The sequence below is a fragment of the Urocitellus parryii genome, chromosome 11, assembly GCF_045843805.1.
Source record: "Urocitellus parryii isolate mUroPar1 chromosome 11, mUroPar1.hap1, whole genome shotgun sequence".
NCBI lineage: Eukaryota > Metazoa > Chordata > Mammalia > Rodentia > Sciuridae > Urocitellus > Urocitellus parryii.
In genome coordinates, this window is record NC_135541.1 from 36,449,671 (window position 1) to 36,462,287 (window position 12,617).

At 40.9% G+C, this 12,617-nt stretch overlaps 1 protein-coding gene across 1 annotated transcript in view; it reads right to left on the reverse strand.

Annotated features, from left to right (window-relative positions):
- Positions 1-1,403: 1,403 nt before the first annotated feature.
- The window catches only part of Lrp8 (LDL receptor related protein 8), a 76,827-nt gene continuing 65,613 nt past the window's right edge, over positions 1,404-12,617 (reverse strand). The window contains exons 18-20 of the mRNA XM_077791053.1: positions 4,991-5,163; positions 3,837-4,013; positions 1,404-1,522 (exon numbers count right to left, since the gene is read on the reverse strand). Coding sequence (XP_077647179.1) covers positions 1,484-1,522; positions 3,837-4,013; positions 4,991-5,163 — 389 coding nt within the window. The 3' untranslated portion in view covers positions 1,404-1,483. The remainder of the gene's footprint in view (positions 1,523-3,836; positions 4,014-4,990; positions 5,164-12,617) is intronic.

The following is a 12,617-nucleotide window of genomic DNA, read 5'->3' on the forward strand; positions in this document are numbered from 1 at the left end:
GCCCAGGAAAAGCAAGCAGGAAGGAGGTGTCCATAATGAAAAAAAGATCTATACATATAACCAGAGTATTTCCTTTTATTTACAAACTATTAAACCAAATCCCTGTGTGAACATACATAGCCAATATGTTGTACTTTTTTATATGCCACTTCCCCTCAAATATGACTTCAGGTTTAACCACTTTTCTGATTTAAGCCAAAATTTAGTTTCATCTCTATGCCCAAATGATGGTAAGAAACCTACTAATTTCTTTAAACTGTTTTCCCACCTAAAGAAAATGGTAGAAAGTGAAGGGAAAGAACAGAGATGTAATAAAACTTACTCCACCACCGTTATCCTCACCCACAGCATGTCTCAGAGTTCAGTGCCTGAGTGAGTCTCTGTAGTAAACATGGGCTGTTCTGAAAATGTCTCCACTTAGCTAAATAAGTTAGGATGGCAGCCTTCAGGGTGCTTCAGAGGAAGCTTACTGAATTCAACCCCAGTGTCCTGAAGGAAACTGAAGACATTACTCAAAGAACTGAACTTAACAAGGACTTGCTGAGGTTTAGGCATGTTCTTTCTTGAACTCATGAACACTTCTGGCACTATGTATAATATCTGTACACTGACCTTAGCCACAGACAAGAAGCCCCAGATGAGCTGAAAGGCTTTTCCTGGTTTATTAGGGTCTCAGGAATAGCCAGAGGTAAAAAGATCTGTCTCTTCACACCACATATTTGTACAAACCTTGGTATCTGTTTTCTGAGCCAAATTTCCAAAGGTTTCTCTGAAAACTACAGATACCCCTCTTGTGGACTATTTTAAAATAAATCTATTTTTATGTATTTGAACAATAACTAGAGGTGTGTCTCTTCTCTGCAGATTTCTCTCTCACACATACATAAACACATACACAGAGTCTGTGTGGTGGGCCAGTCATACCAAAAATAAATACTTTCACTTCTCTAAATGTTTTATGGAACTAATGTCATTTTTGAAATATGTTAATAAATAATCTAAATGGGGGAGGGAGTTGAAGTGTTTGTTCTTTTTTACTTATGTTGATGGATAGCCACAAAGCATTATTGTATTTACAAAAAAACAAAACCCCCAAACCCAAAAAATCCCCCCAAATCAAACATCCTCTGTAAATATAGTATTTAAATGATGAGTAAGGTACTGTACCATCGGCCCCTGTTTGGTTATGTACAGCAGGTTAGTCACTCAGCAGTAGCCATTCCATGAATTCCTCATGGGTAGTGCAACGAGTTAAAAAGTGTATAAAACATTATACATATAAAAACTCTCACATCCTTTGGATGTTTGCAGTTCATCATAACTTTGTGGTTACCTTTCTGCAACATAAATTAAAAAAAGTTACACATCCACACACTCACTCACACAGACCATATGTAGAAACCCATTCATCCAATCATACACCATCTAGAGAGAGTAGTGCATGGGACCGAGCTCCATGAGGCACGAAGGGGTGGTCCCATCCTCAGGGCAGTCCATCATCTTCAAGGCTTAATGCCACTCGCTGGGGAGATAGACCAAAGAAATCATCATTAGATCCATAAGAGCTACTATTTATTATCTACAAAGTACCAGTCATATTATTACTTTATGGGTATTAGCTCACATAATCTTCAAACTATGCTGAGACAAGATTTATCATATTTTGCAGTTGAGAAAACAGACTCCATGAGCTTATGTACTGTTTGATCTGGATCACGTAGCAAGTGGCTGAACTAAGTTTGATACCAGGTCTGAGTAAGTCCAGAGCTGTCGCTATTCTCATCATTCTATTCTGTCTCTGTAAAGCAGGGTGGCAGAGATCTAAACTTTCTTCCCTTCCATGATTCAAGGTTGGGTCAACTTAAGTGGATCAGATCTGTAAAACATTAAATCCTAGACTTTTAGTGACTTGTCTCCAGAATGCTAATCACAATTAGTTTGTAACATGCTGCACCCTCCCAACTGATTAAACAGAATTGGAAGGAAGTGCAAGTCATTAAATTCAGTCCCTGTCTTCCTTATCCCTGCTTTCCAGTCACAGGATATAGACTCCCCTCTGCCACAAATGCTAACCACTAGATGGTGAGCCCACTAACCCTTCAGCCAGTAACCCCTTGTGGACAGTGGATTTAAATTCTTTCCTATACTGATGTGAAATTTGTGTCTTTATATCGTACGTGATTCCCTGATTCTATGCCTTAGACTCAAAAACTGAGTTCTACACAGGACAATCCTGGTAGAATTCTGGTTCTGCCACTTCCTGGCTATGATCTTGGTCAAGTTATTCACTTTCTATGAGTCTCCAGTTTTTTCTTTGAAATTTATAGATAATGTGTGAATTCCTTCCCTTTATTCTGTTTTTTTTTTTTTTTTTTTGTCTCTAGGATACACATCTAGCTTTCCAAAACTGGTCCTGATATAATCATGTTTGTTATTCTTCCATTTCCTCCTTTGGACAGACCCTAGTTTCATTTTCTCATAGCTAAGTGAGTTTAAGCTGGCCACTTGACTTTTCTGGGACTTTATCTGTCAAATGGAAATAAAAGGACCTACCTTATAGGGCTGATGTGGAACCAAATGAAATAATTCATGCATAGTGTTTAATATAGGACTTCATACACATGGGATCTGGAGAATTCTAGATCAGCCTAAACAGTGTAAGTATCTTCCATCTCTGAACATTCTACATGTGATAAAAAGCAATTCCACTGCCTTTCAAGTCATCTTTGGCTTATTTGTGGTTTTCTGTGAATGCCATGCTCCACTAACAGACCTTTGAGACCATTTTATTCTAGTCCTGCCACCCTCTCACTCTAGTCAAGACAGATCTCTAAGGCCAAGACAGGTCCTCATAGTGATGGCAGAACTACCTGAGAAAGGGATTGGAGAAGACAGGTTGAGAATACTGATTTACAGAGCTTTTTTCTTTTTTGATTGTAAGAGCTTTAAAGTTATTTACCCCATGATAAAATTGAAAGAGCATGGGCCTTTATGTAAATAAAGACTGGAGTTTGAATCCTGGTTCTGCCACTTCCTGGCTTTGATCTTAGACAATTTATTCAATTTCTATGAGTCTCCAGTTTTCTCATCTGCAAAATGGGGCTAATAATATCAATTCTATAATATAATTTTAAAGATTAAAAAATAAAATGTATGTGAAACACTGAAAACAGTGTCTGACACATAGTAGGTGCTCACTAAATCCAATTTCCTCATTCTGTTAACTCTGTTTCTCTGTAACTGGCAGACTTGGGCATTAGACTTCTCAGGAGTAACTTCCCCTAAGTCATTTCCTTTTCTGGAAATAATGCCACATGCAGAGTGCTTTGTAATTTACAAAATGCTATCTTGTTTAAACTTTCTAAGTTCAGGAGGGTTATTCTTGTTTTACAAATAAAAGTAAGTAGAGAGAAGTGACTAAGATCACGGGTCTACAGAATGGTGGAACTGGGAGACATCTTTTTACCAAAAGCTCAATGCTTCTGGTACTGTGCTCCTTTTGATCTTTAAAAATTGTTAAGCAACTGTTTGCTCGGACTGGCCGAGGTTAAGGATCCTCAAGGCCATCTGCTCACCCTTCTCATTTGTTCAACTTCCTTTCTCATGTCTCCCCTTTATGAACAGTTTGCTTCAGAAAAAGTTCTGTTTGCTCCGTACTCAGTCATGTTCTGCACATGCCATTTCCTTGGTCTGCCACTAACCCAGGTTTCCTCTTTGCCCCACCCAGCTTACAGTTTGCAGCCTTCCAGACCAGAAAGCCTTCTAGATTGGCTGCACCTGCCTAGGTTCAGGCCCTCACTCACCAGTCCCTCAGGCTCAGAGTGGCACTGCCCTACCTTGCACTTGACGACAGGCAGCTCGGAAAGAGGGTTCTTCGGGAGTTGGTGCAGCTGTGACCTTGGTTCCCCCGGCAAGACAAAAAGCTCCTTGAGGGCAGGGGCTGGGTCTTCCAGTTCTCTGGTCTCCCCAAGACAGGGCTCTGCCCACAGTGGGCGATCAAAGCTGCTGATTGCCTGACAGGGGGATGTACTGGATGACCTCTGAGGTCACACTCAGCCCCCTGACTCTGCTGTACAACAATGATACCTGCTCCAACCACTTTGTGGTTTTGCTTCCCCAACAAGTCATGCTCTCTTGTGCCTTTAAGCCTTTGCACATGCTCTCTCTAGAATGCCATTTCCCTCCTTCTCTACTTGGAAAATTGCTATTCATCTTTCAAAGATACAGTTCATCTGTTACCTTCTCTGAGGCATTCCTTTCCCAATTCCCCAGACAGAATAAATAGCTCCCTCATTGATGTTTCCATAGCATTTGTTCAATAAATAGTTGTTGGAAGCCAGCTATGCTATGCTAGGCACCAGGAAAACAAATTAATCATGTCAGATCCTGCCCTCAAGGATCTCACACTCTAGAGGGGACCACTAATTAAAAGACAAATGGACTGTAGTGTGACAGGTGCTGGGATGGAGAGAGGCCCATGTGACCATGGGAGAACAAAGCAAGCCAAGGAAAGCTTCCTAGAATAAAGAACTCCTAAGCTTCCACCATGGCATGCAGCACACAGTTGTACGAATGTACATTAGCATCTCTAACTCTCCCAGCAGCTCCTTAGGAGCAACTGCATTTCTTAATTACTTTTGAACACTCAATGTCTAATGTGGTGCTTGGCATATAACTGGCATACAGTGTTGTTGAAACGAATACATTCACATTAAATGGCCACAGTTGCCCTTCTATCCCAAACATGCTGAAAACTCCTCAGCAGAAAGAAAGACCTCTGGCTTCTTTATTGCCAGGAAGAGACTCTAGGTACAAGGTGGTCCTGCTACCCTGCTACCCTAACAACCTACCTCAGGATATCTGTATTCCCCAGTGCTTGGTACATGGTGGGTCTTGATAAATGTTAAGGAAGGAGAAAGGAAGGAAGATGTGGGGAAAAGGAAGGAAGGGAGGATGGAAGGAAGAAACTCGCCCAGCAAGGAATACTTACTGCAGGATAGACATGGCCAATCTGAGCAGTCCTCCCTATATGGAGCTCATCTTCATCTTCTTCTTCTGTTGTTTTCCTGTACACTGGGTTGTCAAAATTCATGCTTTTGGTGTTCTTCCGCTTCCAGTTTCTCCAGATCAGGTAGCCACTCATGCATAACAGAGCTATTACCGCTAGAGGAAGGGACACATTATACTGGACATCAGGAGGCTCCGGCTCATGGCCCAGACCTCAGTGCAGATCCTGCCACCTCTTCAACTTCACTGCCCCTTGCCTTTTGGGCACTGTTTCTGCTGTTTGGAAGCCCTTCTCTCATCAATTCTTTTCTCCATTAGCTACTCATCCTTCAAAATCCATCTCAAATGACAAATCTTTCCCATTTGCTGTAGACAAGAGTCTATTGTTCCTTCATGTATGCTCCCAGACCATAGTATCTTACTTTACTGGAACTGTCCTCCCAGCTCAACTGAGCCTTGGTGGGCAGAGACTGTCTTACTTATCTCTCCATGCGCAGTGCCCAGCACTGAAGAGGTGCTCAGTGACATGTGCTAAACAAAGGAGACAATTTTTCCCCCTTTGCCCTATTGCTGCTGCTTCCCGGAGTCTCTTAAGAAAATCACCCTTTATACAAATTAGAGGGTGGAGAGTGGGATGAAGCTATGGCCCCACCAAAGAGGGGCAAGACTAGAAGGGGATACAGAGGGCAACACAGGCTTTTCAGTTAGTATAAATGAATTTATTAATGAGTAAAGAAGGCTGTTGAGAGCCACAGCCGAAGGGGCCTCAGCAAACTTCCAGCTGCCAGCTGATGATTGGCTCACAGCGGCCCCAGCAAACTTTTAGCTGCCAGCTGATTGGCTCCTCTGCGGTGATGCTCATTGGGCTGTTTCCCCGCCCTTTCAGACCACGGAGCTGCTCATTAGGGGACTTTTTTGGCTCCGCCCACACGACCCAGCCAATCAGCCTCAAGAGCAGGAGGAGTGGGGGCGGGGGTTGGGAGGCTTGTGGGAAGCCGGTGGTGGCAGTTGGGCTCTGAGGGAATTCCTGAAGAGCTCATGTGGTGTGGCGTGTGTGTTCTAAAAATAAAGTTCATTTCTGCTTGATAAGTGGCTTGTGAATTGTGCCCAGCCAGACTGCGGCATTTGGTGGCCCGTAAGGGGATTAGTCGCCACTCCTAGGCCTCGAAGCGTTTGAGTGGCTTGTTTTAACGGCCAATGTTTTGGCCATTCTTGATGAGAGATGATGCTAAGGTCTGCACCTGTATCCAGTAGCCCATTAAATTCATGTCCTTGAATATTTAGTTTTAGCATGGGGCGAGAATCTAAATTTAAAGAAAGCATAGCCCAATCTACACCTGTGGAGCTTAATCCCCTGGAACTTCTTTCTACAGTAAGCTGGAAAATTTCTCATGTAGGCTGGGTATTATTAGTAACTGTGCTATTCTATCTCCTGGTGAAATAACTGATGTACCCTTTGGAGAACTGGCTATAATTTTTATTTCACCTTTATAATTGGGATCAATTACCCCAGGACTTATCATAAGTCCTTTTAGAGTAGAAGAACTGCGTCCCAATAATAAGCCTACTGTTCCTTTGGGAAGAGGTCCTTTTACCCCTGTGGGAATGATTTGAACTCCTATCTCTGGAGTTAGAACTGTTCTGGCGGAGGAGCAGATGTCCAATCCTGCACTTCCTCTGGTTTGTCTAGTGAGGGATCTAATGGACAACGTGTCCTGGGCACTACCCTGATGGGATTGCTGGGTTCCTCCAGTGCCCCGTATATTTGTGGTCTTGAGCCCCAGAGCATTCGGCCCCCCTGTCCATTTTTTGGCAATGGAGCCTGATGTCTTTCTCCACGATATTGTGGATAGACACCTGGTCCTTGTTCGTTTTTTGATAATGGAGTACCCTCTATGGTGGTTTGAGAATGGCATTCATTAGCCCAATGTCTCCCTCTACGGCATTGAGGGCAAATACCTGGTATTCTACTCCTTTGATACCTAGTTTTGTTAAACCCTCCTCCTATGGGGCAATTCCTTTTAAAATGTCCTGTTTGTTCACAATTGTAGCATGTTTTTGGCCTGGCATCTAAAACCTGTTGTACTGCAGCTGCCAAGACTTGCCCTTGTTTATTAATGTCTCTACATAATTTAATATATGTGTTTAAATCTTCATGTTTCCATGGTCTAATGACTTCTCTGCATCAATGATTTGCTTGCTCATAAGCCAGTTGTTTTATTAATGGCATTGCTTGTTCTGTATTCCCCAAAACACTGATAGCTGTTTGAATAAGCCTATCTACAAATTCAGCATAAGGTTTATTAGCTCCTTGTATTACCTTAGATAATTGACCTTGTAAACCTCCATGTCCTTGTAAATTCTTCCATGCCCTAACTGCATCTGCAGCAATTTGTGAGTATATGACAGGATCATATGCAGTTTGTTGCTGCTGATCCTCATAAGGTCCCTTTCCTAACAACATACCTAAATTTCTCTGAGAATAACCAGCTGCTGCATTTCACCTAGCCGTCTCCTTGCAAAATTCTTCATTGGCAACCTTCCATAACAGGTATTGTCCTCCATTTAGCACAGCTTTACACATACTAGCTCAATCTGCTGGCGTCATGTTCAAGTTGGTAATGGATTCGACCATGCTTACAGTGAAGGGTGCTTGAGGACCATAGGTTGTTACAGCCTCTTTTAGCTGCTTCACTGTTTTGAAATCTAAAGCATGGTGAATTTGCTGCCCTCATGCCTGCTCAAATACAGGGCATGTTAATATTTGAGGTCCTGTCTCAGGATCCCATCTATCAACTATGGGGGGTTGGGGGCCTCCCAGTATATGGAGGTGGCGCTGTTGGACACTTACACCCTCTGGTGATAGAAAGGTGTTAGTAGCAGTCTCCTGTTGTAACTTTTCCCCTGATGGCTTTTTCTGCTCTAAACTTTCCTCCTCTGTCTGACTAGCTCGAGAGACCTTCTCTTTTACTTGAATTTTTTCCTCTGTCTGACTAGCTCGAGAGACCTTCTCTTTTACTTGAATCTTTTCCTCTGTCCGACTAACTTGAGAGACCTTCTCTTTTACTTGAATCAATATGTCTTCTCCTTCCTCTACCATTGGCTGAACTGAAAGCTTTGGACTAAACAAACAAGATACGAACGTCCACAATGGCAATGTGCCAACTGGCAGAGTCCCTGGGCTTTTCTTTTCTTTTTAAATCTTCACCATGATGGTTCCATTGTGATATATTTAACAACTCCTCCTTAAAAAGCCATGGGCTACATTTTTGTATTGTATCAACATATGCCCTGACTGTTCTTGATTTTACTGAGATGCCTCCTTCCTCTAACAATTTACTTAACACTCTTTTGGTTTGTCTTTTACTAATTTCTGATCCCATATTTCTATTACAACCCAACAAGATGACGCCAAACAAAACTGAAACAGAATGAAACAAAAGTGGAACAACAAAAAATCATTATAATAGCCTTTCTATCCTCCTGAAATGTCCATCCGTCCTTTCTCCCTATCTGTTCCTCAGATGCAAATAGTTTTTCCTCAGATGTGAGCGGTTTTTCTTCCGTCTTACCCATCTCCAGAGACAGGCAACTTAAAACAAAAGCGAAACAAAACAAAAGAAGAATCTTAAAATGGCTACCCATCCTCTCGCTCTGCCCTCAGGGGCGAGCAGTTTACCTTATCACTTACCCTCAGTCATTCCTGTACAGGCCACCAAATGCCGCAGTCTGGCTGGGCACAATTCATGAGCCACTTATCAAGCAGAAACGAACTTTATTTTTAGAACACACACACCACACCACACGAGCTCTTCAGGAATTCCCTCAGAGCCCAACTGCCACCACCGGCTTCCCACAAGCCTCTCAACCCCCCCACTCCTCCTACTCTTGAGGCTGATTGGCTGGGTTGCGTGGGCGGAGCCAAAATAAGTCCCCCAATGAGCAGCTCTGTGATCTGAAAGGGTGGGGAAACAGCCCAATGAGCATCACTGCAGAGGAGCCAATCAGCTGGCAGCTAGAAGTTTGCTGGGGCCACTGTGAGCCAATCATCAGCTGGCAGCTGGAAGTTTGCTGGAGCCCCTTCAGCTGTGGCTTTCAACAGAAGGCAGCACTCTTTAACAGAGCTGGTTAAAAATGGCAAGCAGTTTCATAAGGTAGTAGGTAATCTCTGCAAGTACTCTAGTGGAGGCTGGATGATCATTATTTAGGATATCTGATGCTTTTATATCTTGCTATTATTGATGGGTTTCTGTTTAAATAAGATGATAATCATTGATACCCACTAAAAATAGGGACAAAGTAAGGATAGTCATTATCACTGCCACTATTTAATGTCCTTTAGATCTAGCTGTGCAGTAAACCAGATAATAAATTGGAAATTGAAGGGAATAAATACGAGAAAGGAAGAAACCAGACTGCTGTTATTAACAAATATTTGTATGTGTAGAAAGTCCTAGAGAGACAAGTGAAAAACTATTAGAAATAATTTTAGTTTGTCAAGAATCAATATAAAGGTAGGCCTGGTAGCGCATGCCTATTATCCCAATACTTTAGGAAACTGAGGCAGGAGGATCACAAGTTCAAAGTCAGCCTCAACAACTTAACGAGGACCTAAGCAACTTGGGGAGACCCTATCTCAAAATAAAAATAAAACACTAGGGATATTGCTCAGTGGTTAAGCACACTGGGTTCAATCCCTGGTACCAAAAAAAAGAAGAAGAAGAAAAAGGAACCAACACAAAAAATCAATAGCTTCCTTTTTAGTCAGCAATAACCAATTAGAAAATGTAATGAAAAAAGAACACATTCATAATAGCCCAACAAAATCTATAAAATCCTGGAATAACATAATATGAAATGTGCAAGTCTTATGTGATTTTTAAAATTATTCTAAAGGGCATTAAAAAAAGACTGAAATAAAGATGTGATATTCCTGGATAGGAAACTTCAATATTGTAAAATGTAAATTCTTCCCACTTAAATTTATATATCCAAAATGATTTCAATAAAAATCCATCATAATTTTTATAAAATCGACATGATTAAAGTTCATCTAGAAGAGAAACTGAATAAAAATATCCAAGAAAATGCTGTGAGCATAACATATCAACAGAGTGCTATGAGTATATAGGAATAGAAATACAATTTGTAAAGTAGAATAAATAGCCCAAAAACATGGGTATGTGAGAAAGATGGCAATTCAAGTCAAAAGGAAAGGATAGACCAATAATGGTTTTGGAGAAACTAGGTAGATTTGTAGGAAAAAAAAAAAAAAGTTAAATCTCTCCCTTATACCACATACTCTAAATTCCAAATGGAAAATCTAAATACTAAAAACAGCTTAAAGGGCTGGAGATGTGGCTCAGCGGTAGCGCGCTCGCCTGGCATGCGTGCGGCCCGGGTTCGATCCTCAGCACCACATACCAACAAAGATGTTGTGTCCGCCGAGAACTAAAAAATAAATATTAAAAAAAACTCTCTCTCTCTCTCTCCTCTCTCTTTAAAAAAAAAAAAAAAAAAAAAAAAAAAAAAAAAAAAAAAAACAGCTTAAAGTATAAGAAGAAAATATTGGGAGATATTTTAATAAAATTCAGAGTAAGGGAGGCCTTCCTAAGCAAGACACAAAGCTCAGAAATCATGAAAGATTAACAGATCAGATACTTATAAATTTTAATTTATGCATGGCAAAAAATACCATAAACATATATAAAAATCAAGTAGCAGATTGGGAGAAAATATTCATCACATAATTAAAAAGGTTTTAATATTCATCCTGTATAAATATTTCTTTCTCTTTTTTGTACTGGGGATTGAACTCAGGGGCATTCAACCACTGAGTCACACCCCCAGCCCCATTTTGTATTTTATTTAGAGATAGGGTCCCATTAAGTTGCTTGGTGCCTCGCTTTTGCTGAGGCTGGCTTTGAACTCGCAATCCTCCTGCCTCAGCTCTGGAGCTGCTGGGATTCCAGCTGTATAAATATTTCTACAAATAAAAAAAATAAATAGAAAAATAAGACTGTGAATAGGAAATTTAAGGATGAAATGTAAATAATGGCCAATAAGCTTATGAAAAGATATTCTCTCAGGAAAATAATACTTATCTTTTGCCTTTTGGATTAGCAGAAATTTAAAATTTATTGATTATATTAGGGTGGGTTATATCAATGAAACAGCATGCATGTCTTTCTCTATAGAACATAGGCTGACAGGAATGGGGTTGATTTGTTTTTCACTCACTCCACTCAAAATAAGGCTGGAATAATAGTCTCTATCATCATCTTATACTGGTTAGCCCTTTCAAGGTCAATTCAAATGCTCTCTTCTCTGGAATTATCTTTCCTTCCACTGTTCCTCCACAGAATTATCATGCTGCTATTATATCAAGTCATTATTATATCATGCCTCTATCTAATCTGTCATGCTTCTGTTATGTATTAATATCTACCTTATATGATTATGAGACTGAAAGTTCTTAGTCTTTATCTTTTTCTTCTCTGCATTATTGATATAGCATTCACAAAGGGGAGAAGTTTTTTAACACATTCATTGATTAACTCACTACCATACTGAGGATTCTCAGGATCAAAGGACAATGTCCCTATCCTGGAGGTATTCATGGGCATGTAAAGGAGAAAAAAACTATGAATGGACAATCACAGTTCAAAGATACTGTGAGGAGAGGAAGCTGGCATGAGACACATGTATGTACATCGGGGTAGGGGAATGATTTAACTCCATGGTTCTGTGTGAGGTCATAACCAATATTATACTCTGGCTGTATTGAATTCCATCTAGTTCAGCCTCTCCATTCCCATCCCAAACCATTTCCCATTCCTGGCTTTGCTCATGCTGTCTTCATGCTTTCATTGCTCTTGATTTTTCTTCACTCGTCTGACTCAGCTATAAATGTATCTCATGTATATGATGCTGAGGATGGAACCCAGTGACCCACACATGTGAGGCAAGCGCTCTGCAACTGAGTCATAATCCCAGCCCCATCATCATGTATCATTTCACTAGGAAACTTTCCCTGGTCTCTTTCTTCCTCTCTCTCCCAGGCTAAGTTAAGTACTTCCTCAACACTTTCACTAAACTCAGTGCATAGCTTAGTCTTAGGACTTACCATGTCATAATGAACTTATCTATGTTATGTGTCTTTTCAATAAGACTTAACTTATGTAGGAAAGGACCAAATCTTATTCATCTTTAGTCACCTTTCCTCCCCTTAATCACAATTTGGCATATAGTAGCTCCTTCATAAATGTTTGTTGAAAACCAGAAAGAAAGCAAAACAGTATGACCTATTCAAGGGATGGCAAATATCCCTACTCATTTGTTCAACATATATTTAATTTAATTTTCTATCATGTGCCAGACTTTGCTAGGAGCTAGGGAGAGTAGTAAGCAAGAGAGACACCAGCCCTGTCCTCAGGGAGCATTCAGTTGGGTTTCATGTGGTGGGAGTGCAGAGTATGAATGAGAGGGGGTGGGACATGCAAACTGGATCATCACTTAGGGCCAGGTCCTAAAGAGCCTTATGTGCCAGGAGGTGACAGGAAGGCTGCTGGGGCAGAATGAGTCAACCAGGCAAGTCAGTGTGATATGTT